This window comes from Pan paniscus, chromosome 2 (assembly GCF_029289425.2).
Source record: "Pan paniscus chromosome 2, NHGRI_mPanPan1-v2.0_pri, whole genome shotgun sequence".
In the NCBI taxonomy this organism is placed as follows: Eukaryota; Metazoa; Chordata; class Mammalia; order Primates; family Hominidae; genus Pan; species Pan paniscus.
The window spans coordinates 10,910,278-10,933,612 of record NC_085926.1 but is presented as its reverse complement, the minus strand read 5'-3'; the positions used below and the strand labels follow the sequence as shown (position 1 = coordinate 10,933,612).

The 23,335-nt window shown below is 48.4% G+C and overlaps 1 protein-coding gene across 2 annotated transcripts in view; it reads right to left on the bottom strand.

Moving 5' to 3' along the window:
- Positions 1-23,335, bottom strand: part of SLC6A11 (solute carrier family 6 member 11) — a 124,884-nt gene that overhangs the window by 4,785 nt on the left and 96,764 nt on the right. For both annotated transcript variants that reach the window (XM_034955786.3, XM_034955787.3), the window contains exons 8-13: positions 17,559-17,683; positions 9,894-10,006; positions 6,672-6,809; positions 2,759-2,861; positions 1,846-1,946; positions 813-983 (exon numbers count right to left, since the gene is read on the bottom strand). In XM_034955786.3, the coding sequence (XP_034811677.1) occupies positions 813-983; positions 1,846-1,946; positions 2,759-2,861; positions 6,672-6,809; positions 9,894-10,006; positions 17,559-17,683 (751 nt within the window). The remainder of the gene's footprint in view (positions 1-812; positions 984-1,845; positions 1,947-2,758; positions 2,862-6,671; positions 6,810-9,893; positions 10,007-17,558; positions 17,684-23,335) is intronic.

The following is a 23,335-nucleotide window of genomic DNA, read 5'->3' as shown; positions in this document are numbered from 1 at the left end:
ACAAAGGACCACACACTGTAGGACTCCAGTGACAGGAAACATCCAGGGTAGGCAAATCCACAGAGACAGAGCAGATCTGTGGTTGTCTGGGGGTGGAACAGGGGTTAACAATGAATGGGCACGAGGACTCTTATTAGGATGATGAAAGTATCCTAAAGCAGATTCATGACAATGACTGCACAATGTGGAACATTACTAAAAATTGTGTAACTGTATGGCTGAAATGGGTTAATTTTAGGATATCTAAAATCTACTTTGATGAAATTGTCTTTAACCATGTGATCTGCTAACTGTTGGCTGTGTGACCTCAGGCAAGTGACCTGATTTCTCTGAACCTGTTTCCTCTACCTGCTAACTGCAGAAAATGATGCCTATCGTCCCAGTTTGATCTGAGGATGGCAGGAGATACAGCAGGTAGACAGCCTGGCACAGTGACACGTCAGAATGATTGGGATTCACAAAACAGTCAGCGCTAACACTTGTTACCCTCTGGTCCAGGTCTGGGTCCCAGGGCTTCTCCTATATGAACTCACTGAGTTCTCACAGCCTCTGTAAGTTAGGTACTGTGGTTATCCCATTTTACAGACAGGAAGACAGAGGCTGGACTCCTAGAAAGTGGCTCAGCCAAAAGACTTCACAGAGACACCTTGGGCACAACCATGATACTGAACATTGGCCAGAGAGGAGTTTGCCACAGCGTCCCCTTGAGGCAGGTGGGCGCAGGCCGTCATCGCGCACCATGCAGATGAGGAAACTGGGACCCAAGGCGCGAACCCTGCCCACACGCACCAGCCCTCCTGGGGCGGTCTCACCTCGGGCAGCGTCCCCTCCGTCTTCCACACTGTGATGCAGATCCAGAGCGGGATGCAGAGCATGGAGGACAGGGCCATGAGCCAGCCAATGCCATAGCCCCAGGCTGGGTAGGTGTAGATGTTGTTGTACTTGAGCGGCTTGTACTTGATCAAGAAGAAGATGAAGATCCCCTGCAGAGAGATGGGGGCAGGTGCCTGGGGGATGGGCCCTCAGCCCTGCTAGGCCATGAGGGGTCTGAGGCCCAGGAACAGAGTAGCCAGAGGCTGGCAGGGGAGGAGGCTGGCCCTGTTTCACAGCCGTGAAAAGTGAGGCCCTGCCAGGACCACAGTGAGCTTGAGGCACAGCAGGCTGGAGCCCCATTCCACAGGCAACAGATGCTCAGGGAACGTGGCCCTGGGTTCTGGGACCTCGCTGGGCTGTGAGGACCTCTCCCCACCCCCAGGAGCCTCTTCCCCGGCCTCTGCCCAGTTAGGAATTTTTATTTTTTCTAGTTACTCCTCGGGACTGGTTTCAAAGTTGCTTCTCAGAACTACAACAGTCTGTGAAGATGCTGAGTTACTTCCAGTGCCAAGAAACGGATAAGGAGTGATAGGGTGTTTTTTAATTAAATGCCTGCTCACAAAGGCCCCGCTGTGGTCCAGTCTCAGGCAGAGCATGAACCCCAGTGTCACCCTTGGCTCTGCTGCCTTCATGGTTAACAACAAGATGGGGACAGGCCTTTGTTCCCCACATAGTCCTCGGCCCTCTGAGGAGGATCCAGTCCCCGATTTGCGTATGCAGAACCTGACGTCCTGAGAAGGGAGGCACTGTGCTCCTAGTCACACAGCAACACTGGGATCCCAATGAGGCCACTCCTTGGCCAAGCCCAGAGCCTGTGCCCATGGGTGCAGCTTTGTAAGGTGGCCTGAACCAGGGGACATCAGCCTCCTCAGGTCCAGCCTCGGCCAGGCTGGGGGCTACAGAGTGGAAACGTGGGTTGGAGGGTAGATGGGTGGGTAGATGGCTGGTGGTGGCTCCTGGTGGGGCCCTTACCGCGCAGATCCCAGGGGTCATGATCTTCCAGCACCACTTAATGAGCGACGGTGGCCGGTAGCCAATCATGTCTTCAATGTTATCATAGAACCGGTTGCTTCCTGTCCGGAATAAATCAGAGGGGAACATACACACCCCAGAGAAGTTTTGTACATGAGTCAGAGGAATGGCTAGGAGTGTTTGCTTTCTCTAGCCTGAGACAGAAAAACTGCTGCAGGAATCTTTGTACTGCTTAAATAACGACCGAGATGTTACATGTGTGAGGTTTCAGAATAAAGAGCAGCAGGAGGGATGCTGGCCCACTACTGGAGAGAGCTCTCCTGGCCTCAGGCCCAGGAAATGATGAATTTCTGGGAGAAAGGCGGAAGGTGATCCCTTTGGAGGCAAGGCAATCAGGGGTGGGGATGAGGATTTTGAAGGCAGGGGCCTGGCAGGGCTGCTACAGAGCAGGGGCCTGCAGAGGCATCCATTCCCAAGCCACACTCATGGCAGGAGTGACCATCACTGAGCCCAGCAACCCTCACCCACTTGTTGGGCTTGGGGAGCAGGAGGACCTGAGGTGGTTGTCTATGGAAGGCCAGGCACCATGCAGGCTGCTGCTCGACTACACTTCCTCCCACTTGGAGACATGTTGATGACTACTGTTATTTTCCAAAGGGGAAAACTGAGCCTCAGGGGCAGAACTGGCCCAAGATCATAGTGCCTGAGCCCTGAACCCCTTCCTGTGCTGCATGGTGTGAAAGCAGAAGGTCTACCAACAGTGGGAAAAGGCCAAGGAATCCCTGAAGAGTAAGAAGAGGCCAGTATAGACCAAGATAAGCCACAGAGAACCAGAGCCAACCAGAGTCCAAGCACCAGGATCCTGGGCACCTGGTGGGCAGCTGGGGTGTGGACGGGCTTGGCTGCTACTCACCATACACCCAGCCGATGCAGACGCACTCAAAGATGGCCACGAAGAGAAGGCACATCCCACTGGCAGCATAGGAGTCAAAGAGCTGGAAGATGTACATGCCACCCTGCAGGTCGGGGAACAGACACACGGATGGGAGGTGAACGGACACACGGGAGAGCAGGGTCAGCCATCTGGCCTCAGGAAGGTCCCTCTCTCTGCTCTGTGGCTACCACTGCCAGGAATCTGTTTCTCCCTAGTCTTCCCAGTTTGAAAATTGCACCCTCCCATCTGGGAGCCCCCTAATTCCCTGTCCTTTGGGGGCTGCTGGGATTGCAGATGGTTTGTCTTGTCTCAGCCCCTCACTTTCCAGCACCCCAAGGGCCAGAGACTACATAGAAAATCGAGATGGGGGAGACTCAGCACCTCTCCCTGGATGGCTATAACAGCCTCCTGACTGGCCTCCCTGCCTCCAGCCTCACCCTCTCCAATCTGTCTGCACGCCAGCTTTCAGAGGAACCTTCCTCTGAAACGTGCAAATCCAACCAAACATGTGGTAGTTTAAAGTGACCCTTTGGCTCCTTTCAGCCTGCTAGTCACGGCTGCTGCCCTCCTCATTGGCCTCATCTCCCTTCCCACAGTCCCTCCTGGACAGACCAAGGGACAGCCTCACCTCTGTGCCTCTACACATGCTATTCCCTTTCACCTGGTAAGCTCCTTCAAAGCTCAGATCAAATGCCACCTCCTTCAGGAAGCCCTTTCTGATGGTCTCATTCTTTCTTTGGGCCTTCATAGCATGTTTTGTGGACTCACAATTAAAAAAAGAGGGGAGTGGGGCTGGCGCACAGTAGGGGGTGATAAATGTAAGTTAAATCCTGTGGAGTGTGATCTCCATGGGGGAGGGAGTCCAACTGGCTTTGTCCAGTGCTGGGTCCCAGTTTCTGGCCCAGGGCTTGGCACGCAGGAGGTATGTGGTCCATCTTCATGGGATGAAGAAATGACCACAGACCAGCTCTGTAGCATACAAATCCGTGATGACTGAGTTTAGTGATGTCCTAGAATGTGTGAGCTCAGCTGACCAAGGTAATCTGGGAAGGTTTTCTAGGAGGGAGGGGAGGAGAGAGGACACCAGCTGCAGATATAGGGAAAGCGGGGGTCTCTAAAGAAAATCTTTACAATACAATGAGGGTCCTTAGAGGATGCAATCAAACGCAGGGGAAATAAAAGTGTCAAAGAGCTAGGAAGGATCAGGTGGGGTGGGGTAGCCTGAATACCAGGACAGTGCATTAGGGGGCTGGAATGAAACCTGGAGAGCCTCCTGGGCGTCTGCCATGGGGACTTCCTTGGAGTTCTGCTTCCCCTCTGTGCTCCCAGGGTGCCCTGGGCCTCCTCCTGTCACTCACAGACCACACACCATGGGACTCATTCATGTCTTCATCTAGACAGGGAGAAACATCTCAATGCCCACAAGGCCAGACAGATGATACGCATGAGAAAAGGGGGGTGGGTGTGGTACCAGGGAGTGGTGGGGACCATGGCTAACTGGGGAGTATGGGCCCCATCTAGCTACACACCTCTGGAGGGCAGTTGCTGGGGAATGCAGCTGTGAGGCCAGATCTGCAGATTTTCTGGAAGACACCAGAAACGCAGATTTGTATGGGAAATTTTTCTGTTATAATTGTTGGCAACTTTGTGTTTTTAAAAAACACAGTGAGGGTGAAACAAAATGGATCTCTCAGCGGGCCATGCCTGGCCTGGGTTCTCCCATCTGTGACAACTACAGTGAATATTCAGGTCTGTGGGGGTCAGGAGCAGGTCTGAGGCACCTCTCTGCGGAGTACGGGGCTTGTATTTCTGAGTTAATACCTAAGACCCGCCCCCACCTCCCGTGGCTCTCCTCTCATGAGCATCATACTCTACAAAGGAACAGAGAAACCTTAATGCGGCATTCAGCAAGCAGCAGGCTGTGTTAAACCGCCTCCTGTGTCTTAATCCAGTTTGTCCTTCATGGTACAATTACAAGGCAGGCACTAGTGTTATCTCCTAGTTCACATGGGGAAACTGAGGCACAGAGCAGCGACAACACCTTCTGCAGGTCATCTAGCCAGCTAGTCAAGGGCTGAGGATTGAACCCAGGTCATCTGTCTGCAAAGCCCATACTCTCAACCACTCATCACACTGCCTTGGTGGAAGACAAGAAGTTTGTGGCCTATTTTTCTTAGAGCTGAGTTTAAATGTGTATAAAGAGGGAAAGTTCCTTCCAGCAATTACCATGAAGGCCAAGGTGGCATGGCCCATCTGGCAATTTGAACTTCTCCACTGCAACTGATCACAGATAGTCCTCCAAGAAGGCGGAAGGTTGGCAGGTGAAGCCCAAGCGCCTGCTGATTAACAGTCTTGGGTGACTGTGGCGCTGGCTCCCTGATGGCCTCTGGGGGCCATGAAACACCCCTTGGGCAGATGTGAGGCCTCAGTCAGAGGTTGGGTATCAGAGACTCGGTGAGCTGGGGGCACCTGGGGCAGGCGGTTCAAGAAGCACCCTCCACCACCTGCCTTCTCCAAGCAGCTGATGCCCGTGCCAACATCTGCTCCTCTTGGAATTCTGTCCGTTAGCCTCTTTAACGCATCAGGCTAACCCCCAAATTTGTATGTGACAAGACTGTGACGAGAGACTCTAATTAATCAGTGCTTAATGAGGCCCTGCTTACTGCAGCGCCTGGTTTCTCCGAGTGGGGAGAAGTGAGGTGGAAACTGGGAAGCGCCGTACCATTTATTTGCTCCAACACTGATTATCACTCTCATTAATGTGACAATGACTGGGCGAGGTAATGATGCCAGCCACTGTGCACTGAGCACCCACCCCGTGCCAGGTGCTGAATTGGCTCTGAGGGCATGAAGCCAAATGAGGGCTGGCTCCTGTTCTCACGGCCCCTGAGGTCTAGTGGGGGAGACAGGTGAACAGGTGGACCATAGATCATGGTAATGGGGAAGAAGAGACTGAACTGAGCTACAAACAAAGTGCTAGGAGCTGGGGGCATGAATGAGGGAAGGCAAGCTAAGAAGGCTTCCAGGAGGAGGCAGCATATGAGTTGGAAAGCGGGGGGATGAGTAGATGCAACAGGGTGGCATGAATCCAAATGCTTTCTAGCCTGACCTCAATATTACATCAGCTGCTTTTAGTGATTCTGAGTTCCCTCATTTCTTTCCATGTTTCTTACAAAACCTATTCTTGTTTCTAGGCAACAGTTCTTTTTTTTGTTTTTAAATTAATTAATTTTGTGCATATGGGGAGAAAAATACCTAATGTTACCTTCCCAAGATACATAAGAAGGTATTTATTTGACAGGATGGCTATGGGAGGTGGGGGAGAAAAATATGGTTTTATCAGATGGTCTTAATTTGGAGGTCATGGAGAACCTCTCCTAACCTGCAAGCCCAGCAGGGACAATGAGAAGAGGGGCACACATAGAAGTCCCAGGCTGGCGCACATGGTGCCCAAAGGTGCCAATATCATCATGGGAGCCTATTCTCAGAGATGCCCAGAAAAGCCTGCTTTGAACGTGAGACCACTCATAGGTAAATGCTGTAGGGGCCAGTAGCTGACGTTGTTGCTTCACCCAGAAGTTATTCTTAGGGATGGCCCAGGCGTCCATGTGCTCACCATGACAGATCAACCCAGCGTTCCCCTGGTGAGTGTGACTCCCCTCTGTGAATAACAGCCGCGGCCTTTAGCTGAGCACTTGCACATGAAGACACTGTGCTGAGGGCTTGATGAGAACTTCCATTAGATCCTCACCATGACCCGCTAGGAGGAAGCATAAACCGAGTGGCAGAGGGCACTAGACCTGACCCGGGTCACACAGCTGGTCACTTTTAGAGCTGGGAGTTGACGTCACACACCCACTTCACCCCGTGCAGCCCGAACCATGCCACTCACCTCTGTTAACATCACGAGGCCCAGAAAATAGGAGATAACAGACAAGGCTAGGATGAGCAGCTCCCGCCGGTAACCCCTCCGGAAGACCTTGGGGTACATGTCCACCACGGCGGTCACCAGGCTTTCCACACACACAAACTGGATGGGGAGATACGATGGTGTGAAACTCAAGGACAAGGCTGCTCCTGGTGGCCCACGCTCTGGGCAAGCGCAGCAGGCCTGAACCCTGGGCTTCCTTCATTCCCACACCCATTGATGCAGACGAGGGGCCTGAGGATAACAGTCATCCCAGCACTAGCGGAGCTCCAGTCATGCCCATTTAACAGATGACGACGCTGAGGCTCAGAGGTGGGGAGTGACCTGCCCAGGATTATTCAGCAAGGACGTGGCAGTCAGGACTTGAGCTGGTGTCTCCAGACTCCAAATCTAGTACTCCTCCTTCTCCCGCATGCTGCCTGTCACATGCCTACATGCTGGGCTCTGTGCTGGGGTCGACAACTTAAATGAGACCAGCCCCTGCCCTTGAGGCAAGGCTGGGATTTCTGTGCCTGTAGTGGGAGTTACGTGCTCTGCTGATGGCAGGCTCTGGTCTGTCTCTGTGGTCTCCGGGGTTGGGACGCTTCCCTGCCCTTTCTTTCTGGCAGATGAGGCCCCTCTGCTGGTGGAGGGCAATCAGAGGTGAGCCAACTTCCAGCTCTTTGTCTCTGCTGGGTGTCTTTGGGCCCCAGCCAAACGATGCAGGCATCAGTGGCTGAGTCTGAGCCACTAAGCATCTGTATCCCGTGTGCTAAGCACAGGGCCAGGTACAAGGTATCTGCCCAGTTCCTACCCACCCATTAACAGCCAGCCTGAATATCCTAAGATACCGACCGCCCCCTCACCTGGTTCTCATGGCACTGGGGGCAGATCTGCATGAACCTTTTCCTGATCACTCTTGTCCCCCACTCAGGACAGCCCATCCCTCTCCTCTGCGCCCTGAGCACACCCCTCACCCTGGGGGCCCTTGCCTGCTTATATCTGTCTCCTTACAAGCAGGTGGGATCCTGGAGGGAAGGGGCCACATCATTGTCATCTGTTTATTTCCTGTGTCTAGCTCAGGGCCCCTGGCACAGAGGAGGCAGAGGCTCAGGAAATGTTTGCTAAATTAATAATAATAACATGAATAATAGCAAACACATCATACCTGCGATGTGCCAGGCTGTTTTAGGCAGTTGGCATACATTAACTTATGTAGTCTCTACATGGTCTGTACTATTATTATTCCCATTTTGTAAATGAAGACACAGAAGCACAGAGGAGGGAGTACGCAATTTACCCAAGGTCACCCAGGCGATAAGTGGCAAAGCCTGGATTTGAACGAGGCGATCTTGCTCCAGAGCTGGGCTTTACCCACCCCACTGCCCTGCCTTGAGGGAGGGAGGAGGAGTTAAGGGTTCTTTTGCCAGCCACCTTGTTGGGAAGCGCCCCTTCCCTGGAGCAATTTGTCGGCTCCAAATCCTTTCTGATTCACCTCTGCCTCCCCAGAAAAGGTGTTTCAATACTCCTTGGGCAGACAAAGGGAATGAGGCACAGAGAGGCGAGGTGACTAGCCCAAGGCACACAGCTGGCAAGTCATGGGGCTGGGACTCAAGCCCAGGCTATGGCCTCGCAGCTGCTCCGCCTCAGCAGCAAGGGCTGGCTCTGTCTATCCTTTCTCCAGGTCCTAGGGAAGAGGATGGGATGCAAAGGAGGTTGTTTATCCAGGATTGAAACTGACGAAACACTGCAGTGTGTAGGCCAAGAGGCAGACGGGCCCGGGTGCACGACCGAGCAAGTCACTCAGTATCTCTGAACCTCAGTTTCTTCTTCTATAAAATGCAGACAATGAAAGGAGCCCCCAGCCCGTGTGGTTATTGTGACAATGAACTGAGAATGTATCCAAGGCACACAGCAAGGGCAGCACGCATGGGGGTAGGCAGAGTGGCCGCCACTTTTTGTGCCAGACCTCGGGCCCCCAGGCCCAAGTGCTGGTTTAGCTCAGCCCAGGGACTCGCCGAGCCGGGGCCCCAGCCCCTGCCTCCCTCTGCCAGGCAGGCCTGGCCTGTCACGCATAAGCTGCCAATCCCTCCGAGACCTCTGCCCGCAACAGCAACAATAAGGGAAGATTATCAGCAGAAACACCCGGTGATTTGGCTTAGCAGCTTCTGGGAAACCGATCAGAGGAAGAAATTGAATTGGACTTGGCTGGCTTGACAGATATACTGGCTGTGGGGCTTGGGTGCCAAGTGACTCAACTGACAGAAGGTCATGGGCGAGGGTGGCACTCCCACAGGCTGGGCTGGGTGTGTCTCCCTGGGGGTCTGACTGCTTTGCCTGCAGAGCCCCCTGCACAGCACAGCACTGGTTGGCCAAGAGACCCAGTCTCCGAGGCGGGGAGGCTGTGGCTGGGGGAAGTTCTCCAGGGCTCCTAGGGAAAACAGCTGTGAGGACCAGCAGGCAAAGGGTGGGTTTCAGGGACTGTTGGGGGAATGGTCTGGGAAAGAGGCCGGGGACCTGGGATGGGAGTCTGGAGTGTGCTCAGTGTGGGAAGCGAGCGCCTGCGCGCTGTGTGGCAACAGAGGGAAACCGAGTGCATGGGTGAGTTACCAGCTCCAGGTCTACCCCCTTCGCCAGGGAAGGAGGCTGCCAAGCAGGGGGAGGTTGGCAAGGGGCCTCTAGGGAGGGCCGAGCACAGAGACAGGCAGGCAGTGGCGGGGCAGAGCTGGTGGTGGCATCCAGGACAGAGATGGAGGAAGAGGAGGTGCTTTTCTATGTGTCCGTGTCCTCAATGATTGGGTTGGGATGGGGACATGCATGCTGTGGAACTCACTCTCTGAGACTCTCTTCTGCTGTGCCAGGCAGTGCTGTTGGCAGGAGTGGTTGAGCAGAAGGGAAGTATTTAGCAAATTTTTCTAAACGTGAATTGAGAGTTGGGAATTCCGGTAAGGAAAACAGTGTTTGGGAAGGCTTAGAGGGGCCGGAATAGACATTTGTGGGTAAGTGTGGAGCCCACCTGGTGGATGGCGGGGGTGCAAGAGTTGCTGGGAGGGAAGTGGAGGGTGGAATGGGGGACGGTGGGCAGGGCCCTGATGCCAGGGCCAGGTGGGCATGGCTGGGCCTGGGGAGCCACTCCTAAGGGTGGCGTCTGGCCTCCTGGCCCAGGCTCCCCTCCCTCCTGGGTTCCCCATCCCCATGGCCCCTTACCTGGCTGTCCAGGCCCAGGAAGATGAGCATCATGAAGAACAAGGTGGCCCACAGCGGGGAGAGAGGCATCATGGTGACTGCCTTGGGGTATGCAATAAAGGCCAGGCCGGGGCCTGGAGCGAGGGAGAGAGAGAAAGCCACTGGGTGGAGTCCCATCCCTCATAACATTGCTATTTTAATCCAGCATTTACTGAGTGCCTCCTCTGCGCCAGGCACTGTGCCTGCCTCTCACTCAAATCACTTCTGTTTCCCAGCCACCCCATGCGGTTGGTGCTATTCTGATGCCCATTTTGCAGATGAGCAAGTTGAGGCAGAAAGAGGTAAACAAGGGCCTTGGAAGGGTCAGGATTCAAGCCTAGGTTCAGCTGATCCATGGACCTTCCTCTGGACATGTCTCTACTGTTCTCAAGGGGCAAGGTGCAGTTTCTTGTTAAAATGCAGATTCTCAGGCCTACCCAGCGATTCTGACTCTGTCTGCCCAGGGGGAGGCAAGGACCAGGTACCCAGTGGTTGTGGTGTAGGTAGGTCGGGTCCAGGCTGGAGAAATGCTCTTCCACCCTGGCAGCCTCTTCCTTTGGTTTCCACTCTCATTTCCAGGTCTACACTCCCTTGTTTTAGTTGCTGCACATAGAGGGCTGGGTTAACGTGTCCTCGGGATGAACTTTATCAACGTCAGCAGACAGATACCTGAGAGTCTAGCCCTGTGGCACAGTGGTCAAGAGCACAGGCTCTATAGCCAGGTGGCCTGGGCTCAAATCTGTTTTCTTAGCTGAAATATGGGGATAATAAAGTCCTATCTAAAAAAAGTGGTTTTGAGAATTCAGTGAGATGACACAATAAATGGAAAGCACTGAAGCAGGTAAATGCTTAATAGACATGAAATCTGATGATTTTTTACTTTAAAGAGCAGCTTCATTAAGGTATAATTTACATACATAGTTTGATGAAGTTTTAAAAAGTGTATACACCCAGATAACCACCACGACAATCAAGCCATGGCAATCAAGCTATAGAACACTGCCATTGGCCCCTTGGGGCCCCTTGCTGTCTCTTCGCCTCCGTTCCTCATCTTCACTTTGGGCAACCATCAATTCAATTTTTTTTCGTCCTCGGACTAGTTTTGCCTATTCTACCTAGAAGTGGAATTGCTGGGTCATATGGCAATCATATGTTTAACGTTCTAAGAAATTCCAAACTGATTTTCAAAGTAGCTTTGCCATTTTACAGTCCTACCAGCAATGTTTCCAATTTCCAGTGGCTCCACATCCTTGTCAACACTTGATATTGTCAGTCTTTTAAGATGTGTCATTACAGTGGGAGTGAGATGTTATATCATAGTTTTCATTTGCATTTCCCTGATAGTTAATGACATCGAGTATCTTCACATGTTTATTGTCTGTTCATATGTCTTCTTTTGTGAAGTGATGGCTTGATTTTTGGTCCATTTTTTTTTTCATTAGGTTGTTTTCTTTTTATTTGATTGTGAGCGTTCTTTATATGTTTAGGATGTAAATCCTTTGTCAGAAGAGTTATTACAAATATTTTCTCCCAGTCTGTGGCTTGCCTTTCCATTTTCTTAATGGCATCTTGTGAAGAGCAGAAGTTAAAAACTTTCCAATTGTCTCCTGCTAGCATGTAAAGAAGTATAATAGATTTTATCTATTTTGTCCTTTGACCTCTCTAAGTTCACTTATTACTTTTTTTGTAGGTTCCTTAGGATTTTTGACTCGGTCAGTATGTTTATCAAGAAAATTTTTATTCTTCCCTCTAATTATTTTTCTTGTTCTTGTCTTATTGCACTCTCTAGGAACTTCATTGCCATATGGTATAGAGGCAGAGACAGCATACATCCTTGCTTTGTTTCTGATTTTAGGGGAACACTTTCAATATTTAATAACTGGTAAATTAATATTGGTATAATACCATTAATTAAGCCACAGAGCTTATTCATATTCTGCCAGTTTTTCTCCTTTTGCCCCCTTTTTTTCTGTTCCAACATTTAATTCAGAACTCCATGTTGCGTTTATTGGTTGTATCTCTTTAGTCTTCTCCAGTCTGTGGCAGTCCCTTAGTCTTTTTTTGGTCTTTGCTAAACTCCACATTTTTGATGAGTTCTGGTTGTTGTTTTGCAGAATGTCTCTTGATGTGGGTTGGTCTGATGTTTCCTCATGACTTATGCTGAGGTTGTGCATCTTTTGGCCAGAAAACCACAGCAGTGATGTTATATCCTTTCTGGTGTATTATATCAGGGGGTACACGTCAATCAATATTATTACTGGTGATGTTTACCTTGATCACTTAAGGTTAAGGTTAAACTGTTGTCTGCTAGGTTTCTCCACTATAACATTACTCTTTTTCTCTTTGTAATTGTTAACGCTCCTGCAGGAGGAAATATTTTGAGATTATGAAAAAATCCTGTTTCTACTCCAACTTTTACCTACTGATTTTAGTATCCATTGGTGGGTCTTGCCTGCAACCATGATTACAATGGTGTTTGCCTAATGGTGATTTGATATTTCCCTCATTCCTTCTATATTTATTAATTATAATTCTTCTCCAAGGAATAGCTGTCCTTTCACACCATTTATTTATTCAATTATTTATATATGTGAATATGGACTCCTGAGTAGTTTATTCTATGGGTTAAAATCCAATACTATCATTTATTTTGCTGTTCAAGTTATTTCAGTTTTAACCATTGGGAGTTCCTTCAGGTTGATTTCCATGGCTTTTTGACAAGCCTCCAACCTTTCTTTCTGAGCACTTCCTTATTTTTTGGCATCACAAAAATGTTCTAGCTTCACCTTGTCTTGCCCTAGCCCTGAAATCAACTGTTTTGCCAAGGAGCCCTGTTTTTTTTTTTTTTTTAATTGAAGAATAGTGTTTAGAAACCAAGGTCTGAGCCCTAGGTGTGCTCATAACTGTGGAGTATTATTGCTTTTAGGCCCTCTCAGCACACAAAGATAGGAAATATATGTATATTTATCCATGCATATACACATGAATATTTCTATATCTATCTGTACATAGATGAAAACCATGAATTTTAATATACTGATACTTCCAATTCCAATAAAAGACATTCTAGCATCTCTCCTTTCCTTATTTATAACTTCTTTCTCAGTGAAAAATCTGACTAATTATCTATAAAATATTTACCTATTTGTTCAATCCTAATATACACACTTACAACAGTTGTGGAATTGCTACCCCTGTACTAACTGGAGCACAGTATCGTTATTTTTGTCTTTAGCCTTAAAATATCCAGTCAAGATGCCGTTTCTCAAAGTTACATAGGTTAGTTTTTCCTTCCCCATTCCCTTCAGCATGCGGACAGTTTTCACTTGTAGTATAGTTAGGTTCATTTGTTACTGTTTGTATTCCATTTAGGGTTCCACCACAAAAAAATCATTGTTTGAGTGGTATGTGAAATATTATCAAGACTCATAGCTAATAAAAAAATGATATATTCAGAGAATCACTGCTTCCTTCTCATTCTTCCTCCCTCATTCCCATTCCTCCCTTCTTTCCACCCCTTTTCCGACCACCCCTGAAGGTAACCATCCTTGTTTGTTTCTAGTTAATCCTTTCTGTATTTCTTTTGCACAAATGAGTAGACATATTTTCTCTTCTCCCCTTCTTTTTTCACATAATGGGTAGGATACTATAGATATCTGCTTTTTAAAAACTTTTACACACACACATCATTTCAAAAAGTACTCCTCAATTTCTATTTTCTTGATTATTTTATATTGTAAATGGGTGTTAAATCTTGTTAAAGGCTTTTTAAGCATCGATGAAGCTAATCTTATGTTTTTTTGTTAGATCTATTAACATGGTGCATTATATTAATGGGTCTCAATTTCATGAAATACATTGATGCTTGTTTTATGGCATAGTATATGGTCTATCTTGGTGAATGTTCCATGTCCACTGGAAAAGAATTGTGCTCTGCAGGTACTGAGTGCACTGTTTGATAAATATCAATGAAGTCATTGTGGTTGATAGTATTGTTCAGATCTCTATGTCTTTATTGACATTTCATATAATTGTTCTATCATTAGTTAGAGAGGGGTGTTAAAATCTCCAACTATGCTTGTGGATTTGTCTGTTTCCCCCTCCAGTTCTATCAGTTTTAGCTCCCTATATAACAAATCTCTGCTTTCAGGTACAAACTCCTTAGGATTGTTATGTCTTCTCAATGAATTGCCCCTTTTATCAATATGAGGTGTTCCTCTTTATCTCTGCTAATATTTTTTGACTTGAAGTTTACTTTGTCCACACTAATAGTCAAGCCAGTTTTCTTATGTTTATTGTTTGAATGGTATATCTTTTCCCATTCTTTTATACTTTATCTGTGTCTTCAAAGTGTGTCTCTTTTAGACATGTTATAGTTGGGTCTTTTTTTAAAAAAATCTGGTCTGATAATCTCTGCCTTTTAATTAGTGTATCTGGTCCACTTAAATTTAATATAAGAATATGGTTGGATTTAAGTCTACTATTTTGCATTTGTTTTCTTTTGGTTTTCTGTTTTTGTTTGTTTATTTTGTTTAGTTTCACTCTGTGGCACTTTCCCGCATTCTTTTGGGTTAATAAATATTTTTAATTTTCAATTTTGTTTCATCTACTAGCTTTTTAGCTCTACCTCTTATTATTTTTCTCTAAACAATTGGACCAAGACTATATGTCATAACTTATTCGAGTTAATAACATATCACTTTGCACTTCCACCACACATCTGACACTTCCCACTTCTGATTATTATTCTGACATTTTCTGCCCTAAAACAGACCTCAGGACCTAACCACATCAATCATTACAAAATACAAGTGGACCACATACTCCAGTTAAGAGATTATTAGGCTGGATAAAGAAGCAAGACCCAACTATAAGCTGTGTAAAATCATTCCCCTAGGAGAGAGCATCCTGAGTGTAACAGCATCAGAGAGACAGATGCAGGGCATGCAGGGAAAGTCAGCAAATCTCAGGCACTAGGCTTAGAAGAGAACAAAATCTGAACCCTGCAAATAGTACATTCTGTCTCCCTGGCTCAGTCTCCGAAGTGTTCTGGGACATCCCACTGAGTGTTCTAGCATCTAATTAAGTATTTTCCAAAAATCATGCCTCAGAAAGTGAGCCCAGGTCCTTCTGAGAAAGGTGAGGTGACTACATATTCAGCTGTAACTTGCATTTTCTCCAATTGGCAGACTCCTAAAGACAGTCTTGGTGTGATCCACACCCCCAACCAGAGGCACAGAGCAGGTTTTCCTGCTTGACGCCAACAGCAACACAAAAAAGCAAGGCAGAAGAGACCGGATCCAGGCTGCACTGCTTATGGACTACATGCTCTTGGATGAACCACTTCATCTTTCTCAGCTACAAGGTCCTCGTCTGTGATAGGCACTGTAAAAGCTAGGACTGCTGTGTGAATAGTGCCTGCTGGAGTTGTGCAGGGCATAGTTTGCACAGCCATGAGTGGAGGCCCTGGTAAAACCCATGTTGCAGAGGTGCCAGGAGCATTTCATGAGGTAGTATATGAAAAAACAACTATCTTACGGCCTGACAAGTGGGACAGAGAAAGTCAATTCCAGTGTATCAATTCAATGGAATACCACACAACTCAATGATAGCAATCTATTTTTACTGAGGGGTAAGCTCCTCATGCTTTATTATAAATGGAAGAACTCAGCCTACATAATGCCAAGGATAATATGATCCAGTTTTGATCACCACGCTTATAGCTACATATGTATGAAAAATCCTAGCGGGATAACCCCAAGGTGTTGCGTCGGATTTGAATTTTTTTTTCTTCTGTTAATGTTTCTCTGTTTTTCCACAATGAGTATTCTTTCAATTTGAATAAGAAAAAGTCCAAAATTTAATTTTAGTTGGATTTTTTTCTTCCTATTACTCCTCTCTGGGACTCTCCTCCAAAACGGAAGCAATGATAAAGTGAGCAACAGCAGTGCTCTGGATACTCTGTCTCACGCAACACTGCGAGGGAGTTTCAGGGTGTGCACTTTACAGAGGAGGACATGGATTCTCACAGAAAGCAATGCTACTATTGAGAAGGCAATGATCCCTCCTCGCAGGGCTGCCTGTGGTTGAATATGAGGAAGATGCAGAGGTGTTTTGTGAAGGGCTAGGTGCCCCAGCCACAGTGGGATGGAATGGGAAGTACATGAGTTTGATAGCCAGATGGCCTGGATTAAGTTCCAGCTCTCTTGCTTCCAGCCTGTGTGTCCTTAGTTAAGTGACCTCACATCCCTGAGCCTCAGTTTTCCCATCTGTAAAATGGGGGTAGCAAAAATGCCACTTCAGAGGGCTGAGCTGAGCATCATGTGAGATGATGTGTGTAACAGTTCCTGTCCAATGAATAGGTGCCCAGCGATTGAGAGCTTTGATCATACTCGTATCCTCTGGTCTAGCTTGTACCCCTGATTTCAGCAGGGGCCCTTGCATCTCTGATAAACATGACCAACAGCAAGGTGGACTCTGAACAGTCACGGAGCAGAGCTTGCTGATCAGCTGCCTCCTTTGACATCCACACCCCTTGGCCTGCCTATTTTGGTGGGTCAGAGGGGTGCTTCCCTGACTGCACACGCCAAACCTAAATAGCCACACCCTGGACCGGGGCTTGAGAGGGAGGTGGGTCAGTTGTCACAATGAGTTGGGGCAGGACTGGCCTTGAGTAGATGGAGGCCAGGGAGGCCAGATGCCCTGTGCTGCTCTTAAAAAATATGTCCCACTGGACATGCTTGTAGGTGAAAAACCTATTTATACTTATCTGAGGTTAGACTCCATTTGTCATGTAAACGCAAACTATGTACTTTTTCATATGCACTTAATTTTCTGGAAATTCAAATACCATGTAAATCACGGAAAGAGTTTTTCACCATTTTGCACAATCACTCAAACAATGATAACCCTGCTCGTGGTGGGTTTGCTACAAACACATGTCAATCTATACTTAAGGCTGTCACACTCATGGTGATTCTATGTCTAGAACAGGGAAAGGGAGGGAGGGAGAGGTGCTCTCCAAGCAAAGGGGAAGCATGTGCAAAGGCCCTGAGGGAGGAGGAGAGAGTTAACTTGCAGAAGTGAAGCAGACCGCTGTGGTGGGACCAAGTGAGTGTGGGGGAATCATGGGTGGTGAGGCTGGTGGGGCCACAGGAGCCGGGCAACACAGGGCCTTGTGGCCATGCTGAGTCCAGCACTATGAGAAGCCAAGAAAGGCTTTTCATCAGAAAAGACATGTTCAGATTTGCATTTTGAAAAAAAAAAAATCCCTCTGCAGGGTAGAGCATGGAGTGGAAGTCACAACAGCAGAGGCAGAGAGTCCAGTGAAAGGTTTCTGAGCCATCCAGGTGAGCAGTGATGGTGGCCTGGGCTAGTGGGGAGACGGTGAAGCTTGGGAGAAATGAATGAAGTGGGCAACAGCATCTACAAAACTCGGGGATGCCTTGGATTTGGGAGGGAGGAGGTGTCGAGACTTTCCTCCTAGGCAATTCCCAGGATCCTGGATTGTGGATGAATGGTGGGGCCCCTTTCTGAGGCCTGAATCCAGGAGATGTGTGAGCTGAGGAGGAAGATTGCATTTCCATGATGACCATCACTCCTGGCCTCCCTCACCGCCTTTTCCATCCCCACCTTTGGTGAACTTACCTGACTCTGCCACCTCAGCAATGGGTACCCCCTGCTCGTACGCCATAAAACCCAGGACTGAGAAGATGGCAAACCCAGCCACGAAGCTGGTGCCGCTGTTCAGGCAACAGAGCATGATGCAGTCCCTGTGGGGAAGCAGTGAGAGGCACTAGGGTCAGAGCGGGCAGAACCGGTGCACGGCTCAAACGTTCTCCACCCGAGCACCATGGCTGTCCTGTGAGGCAGGCAGGGAAGTGCAGGCACAGGCAGCTCTGTTTTTCTGATGGAGCACTCATGGTTCAGAGAGGTTAGGTGGCTGGCCCATGGTCACACAGCTTCTCCTGAATTTCTAGAAGGTAAGGTAGGTCACGAATCAGAAGCATAGAGCCAGCATGGGAAGGGAGGCTGGCATATGGGAAAATGCAGAACTAATGAGAAAATACTCTGAAACACACCGACGCTCCTCCAAGTCCCTGGTAGGAGAGAAAGGCTGGGAAAGTATTCCTGGGAGCTCAAAGCAAGGAGGGCAGGAGAAGCCTCCATGGGAGAAATGGGGGCTTCTCAGCCAGGGGAGAAACCATTGCACCTGAAGCTCCGGCAGCCTCCGGGGGAGAGGCTTTATGGTGACATTCTTCCTGGCCAAGCTGTTTACTGGAGCAGCATCTGCCAGACCTCAGTCTGGCTCTGCTCTGCTGCTGTGAGCAAGCAGCCCCTTCCAGGTTGAACCCTTGCATGGAGAGGTTTATCAGAGCAGTGACTGTCCCCTGCTCTTGGGAGCAGGGGGACTCACCAGCTAAGAAGCACCAGCATAAAGCCATGGCCCAGGAGAAATCAGACTAGAAACAATGGAACTTTGTCAAGATGAAGACGGTACCCTCGAGTCCCGGCCTGTCCTGCCTCAGGCCCAGCATCCTAAAATCACCAAGTCAGGAAGTTAGCCTGTTAGAATTTCAACCACTGTAGTGCCTGGACTGAGACTTAGGCATACAATCCATGTTAATACCCCATTTTATAGGGGAGGAGCTGCCAGGTGACCTTGTTCAACCTCCTGCCAGAGGCATGACTAGCCTCCATGGCATCCCTGCGGGTGGCCGGCTGACCTCTGCTTGCACACCCAGGCATGAGCAGCCAGCCATTTTTTCCAGTGGTACTTTTCCCTTGTTGGACAGCTCTTACTGCTTAGAGTGCTAAGAACTTTCTCATATTGTATTCACTCACGCTTGTTCTCTCTGATAAAGTTAGCTTTACCCTCCAAAACAGCCTGGAGTTCCTTCAGGCTTGGGAGATCTGAAGATAATGGCCCTATAGCCCCTTGAGTTTTTTGTTCTCCGTTACACATTCCAGATCCCTTACCAATTCCTTATTGTGCTTGAAATCTGTAATACACTCCAGCTTATCCAGTCCCTCCTCAATTGTCACATCCAGAACTATTCTCAACAACACAGCAGGACTCTCACCTCCTCTTCTTCTGACATCATAGTTTTTATAAAGCAACCAAAGGTTACATTAATGTTGTTGTTGGTTGTTAACACCCTGTTGCTTTGCAATGACCCTAGGAATCAAGGGTAAAGTAGAGAGAGCATTGAACTGGTGGTTGAGAGCCTTGGGTTCCAATTCTCCCTGCAATATTTTTTCTTCGAACCTGATCTCACTGGCTATACAACGTGCTTGGATAGCAGAATTTCTTGGCCTTGCGCTAGATCAAATCATTTTTCAGCAAGGAGTCACTCTCACAACCTTCTTCCTTGGAGTGAAGTATATTTCCCTGCCCTCACTGACTTTGGGCTTAGCCACATGACTTGCTTTGGACAACAGGATGTTAGCAGATGTGACATAAACAGAGGCTTGAGATGGGCTTGCATGATTGGATTTGTCCTATATCATTTCTGTGATTTTCTATGAGAACTTCCCCAGGGGAGCTGCTATCCCTTTGGCCTGGACCCCAGAATGTACACACGTGGAGCTGACTTGAGCCTGGCTTGGACCTTGGAGCCAAACCCAGGGTCTTTCAGTCTACAGCCTGCAGGAGAGTCTCCTCAGCTGACCAGCAGACTTGTGAGCAATACAAGCAATCACTTGCTGTGGTCAGCCCCTGCGTGCTGGGGTTGTTTGTTACATAGCAGTATTGTGGCCATGGATGACTGATACAGGTCCCTTCAAATAACTCTTCTGGTACTGTGAATGCTGGCTGGGCTGGTATAAGTGGGGACTTTATCTGCAAGTCTGATTTACCTCTGCTCAAAAAGAAATTCAGCTATGCCCAGGCAAGGGCAGAGTTATTCCTAAGGTTGGGATACATCTGCTCCTTGTGCCTGTTTCCAGAAGTCTGAGGCAAAATGGCCCTGACTTATCAAACAGTGGACATTGGATGATACCAGGGAGGAAAGCCTTTGTCTACAGCCTCTCCATTCTGGAATTCTCCCACGTGATGCTTTCAGGACCTGCAGTATGCCAGCCGTGGACTAGGTTTCACTGAATCCTGAGGCTGAGGGAGATGAGTCACATAGATCAAAGCCCATGCTTTTGCTAGGAGCTAAACAAAAATGATGCACCCTAAAAATTAAGATGAACAAATCCTGACTTTAAAAAATTGTCTCTGGGCATCCACACAGGTGTTGAAAAACAAATTGTCCCTTGTTAAAAAATTCCCATCTTCCTGCACAGGTCTGTTGAGTGACTTCCTCACATTATGGAGAGACAGAAGGAGAGATAGAGAAGCTCTTTAGGGACCTGAGGTCCCTTCCAGCCCCATGCATGACCGGTCCCTCCTCCCCTCCAGTCCTCAGAACACCCACCCCTTCAAGCAGACAGAGCTTAGTGGTGTCTTCAGAAGTGAGGATTTTCCCTGCCTGGCTCACTCCCATTTCCATCCCTCTAATTCCATCCCCAGCTCCCACGTCTAGGTAAAACGCTTATGTAACAGTGCTTTGAAGTCGGCAGGCACTGAGCTGGGCTTTTAAGACCTCCAGAAGCTATTACGCTGTCAGGAGAGAGGGTACTAATTTACTCCACTGGAGTTGAGAAGAGCCACTTGCAGAACAATTTGGAAAAGGAAATAAAATGAATTTTCTAATTTTTGCATTGCCACCCAGGGGATTTGCTTTCTTCTGCTGATGGGAGAGATGGAATAAAACCTGCCTGCTGGAGGGGGAAGCAGAAGGGACCCATGGCTGACAGCATACATCCTCCACGCACTCAGTGGGGAATGAAGCTGCCACTGCCCCAAGACACAGGCTGGAGACAAGGCAGTTTTGGCCAAACCCTCTTCAACTCCAGTAGCTGGGAAAGAGCTGGCCACCCCTGGTAGTGAGGAATGGGGTGCAAGAGCCAGGAAGACTCAGGTGAAAAGCCACGCTCCATCCGTGGCAATGTGAACAGGAGTAAGGGACTCGAGCTCCACGGGCCACCATCTCCTTGCTTATGTAATGGGGTGGTTTCTTTCTGACTGCCCTGCATGGAAGCCAGCACTAAACTAAGTACAAGAGATGCAGCAGGCAACAAGAACATCCAGCCCACGTCCTCATGGTGCTGACAGCCTAGCTGGAGGGGACAGTGACCAAGTGATCTCTGAAGGGCCCAGCACAGAGGTCCCCATGCTGACCGTAAGCCACCGATGGGGTGATACTGTACACAGACAGTGTACATTTGAAAGAACTCCCAAGGGGGTCAGACTTGGCCCAGCCCGGAAGCCTGCATGTGCTGTTCTTCCTATCTGGGTGCCTCTCTCTCTCTTCCTGTCCATGGTTAACATTTTCATTATGGCTGACAAAGAGCTTTACTTCTCATCCCCCATGCCCACATCCTCCACAAAACTAGACGCCTTCTTCTGGACAGCCTGCTCTGTCTGTCTTTAGCATCTCATTGTCATCCGGTCACCCAAATACCTCTCACCCAAAGAACCCCAGAAGCAGAACTCACGGTGGCCTGATGGCACACTGGATTCTACAATAGCTTCTCTTTTCAGCATGTTGGACCTGCCCACATTAACTTCCCCATTGTCTTGATTTCCCCAAGTTACAAACTCTATAGGCTGCACCACTGCTGTCTGCAGCTCCCATGGCACCGATTCCAGGGCCTTGCACTTAGTAGACACACAGTAAACACTGCCGACTTAACAAGTGAGTTCATAATGTGACCGCTAAGCTAGCTCTCGGAAAGGATGTAGTGGGGAGGCCAGAATGGACACTGAGAGACCCCAGTCAGAGTCAAGGCCCTGCCACATCTAGCAAGGTACCACCTCCACCAGCTTCACTTTCCCCGTCTCAAAGATGGGGTAATGTGGGAGGGACGCTATCACTGGTGAAAGTTCTTTCAAATGCATGGTGCCACTCGAGCCACATGATGACCCAGTGATGTGGTGGTTAATTCCAAGTTCCTGTCCCACCAGCAGGGGTATGGCATGACCTGCTCACCTACCCTCACCTATGCTGAACAGGACTTGGGAAAAACACTCAATATTTTAAGAGTGTGTTGGCCGGGCACCGTGGCTCACGCCTGTAATCCCAGCACTTTGGGAGGCTGAGGCAGGCAGATCACGAGGTCAGGAGATCAAGACCATCCTGGCTAACACGGTGAAACCCCGTCTCTACTAAAAATACAAAAAATTAGCTGGGCGTGGTGGCGGGCGCCTGTAGTCCCAGCTACTCGGGAGGCTGAGGCAGGAGAATGGCGTGAACCCGGGAGGCAGAGCTTGTAGTGAGCCGAGATCGTGCCACTGCAGTCCAGCCTGGGTGACTGAGCGAGACTCCGTCTCAAAGAAAAAGAAAAAAAAGAGTGTGTTGCTTGTTTTTTTACTGGTGTTTTAGTGTTTTTCCCATAGACTTGTTTGTATTCTTTATATATTGTGGATATAAACCCCCTGAGTATCATACGTTGTTGGGATGCTCGTTAATCTTATAGAAAATTCTCATATTTGTAAATAAAATAATGTAGATGATATTTGTATTAACAATTTTTAAAAAATTATAAAAGCAATACGTACTCAAAGTTAAACAAAGAAACTAAACAAAACGCACCCATTTAAGCTGTATAGAAGGTGGAAGTGGGAAAAGCCCACCCCCCCACCTCTGACTTCCCAGTCTCACTTTATGGAGGTGGTTATTTTGAATAGTTTTTGTGTTTCTTTCCAGAAATTTAGATGTTCTCCATATTTATGTAGACCAATCTGCCACTTAGTTCTTTTGTGATTTCTTTAATTATTTTTGATGTTTTCTACATCTTTTCCCATTCTGAAATCAGTATTTCATTCCTACTTATAGGGTGGTTTTCTTTTAAAAAATATTTAACTCTTTAATCAATCTGACACTTAACTATGGTGGAAAGATGGGATGATATATGAGAATCTAATTTGATGATTTCCCCAAAATACTTATCCTATCTCAGAACCATTTGTTAAAAAAAAAAAAAAAAAGGCAACCTTCCTTCCTTTCTCCACTACTCTGTGGTAAGGGATTGTTGCACTGTCATGATTCCATGGTCTTATCCCTGCTTAAGGAGCTCTCAGACTCTAAGGAAGAGATGCGCTGTCCATCTACCATGAAATATTAACCTATTGCGTACCAGGCACTGAGTTCAGGGGTGCAGAGACCCCAGTGGACCAAAACCTCAACAGACTGACCATCATCCTAGATCAGCACTTCCACCACACAGAGCTGGGTGACCTTGGGCAGGTCCCCTGCCCTCCACGACTCAGCCTTGCTGTAGAACTCAAGCTGCAGGCGTGAGAGGCCAGGCAGCCAAGGGTCAGACACTGGGGCTCGCCTCCTCACCTGAACCCCCTCCCAGCCCTGGTGCAGCCA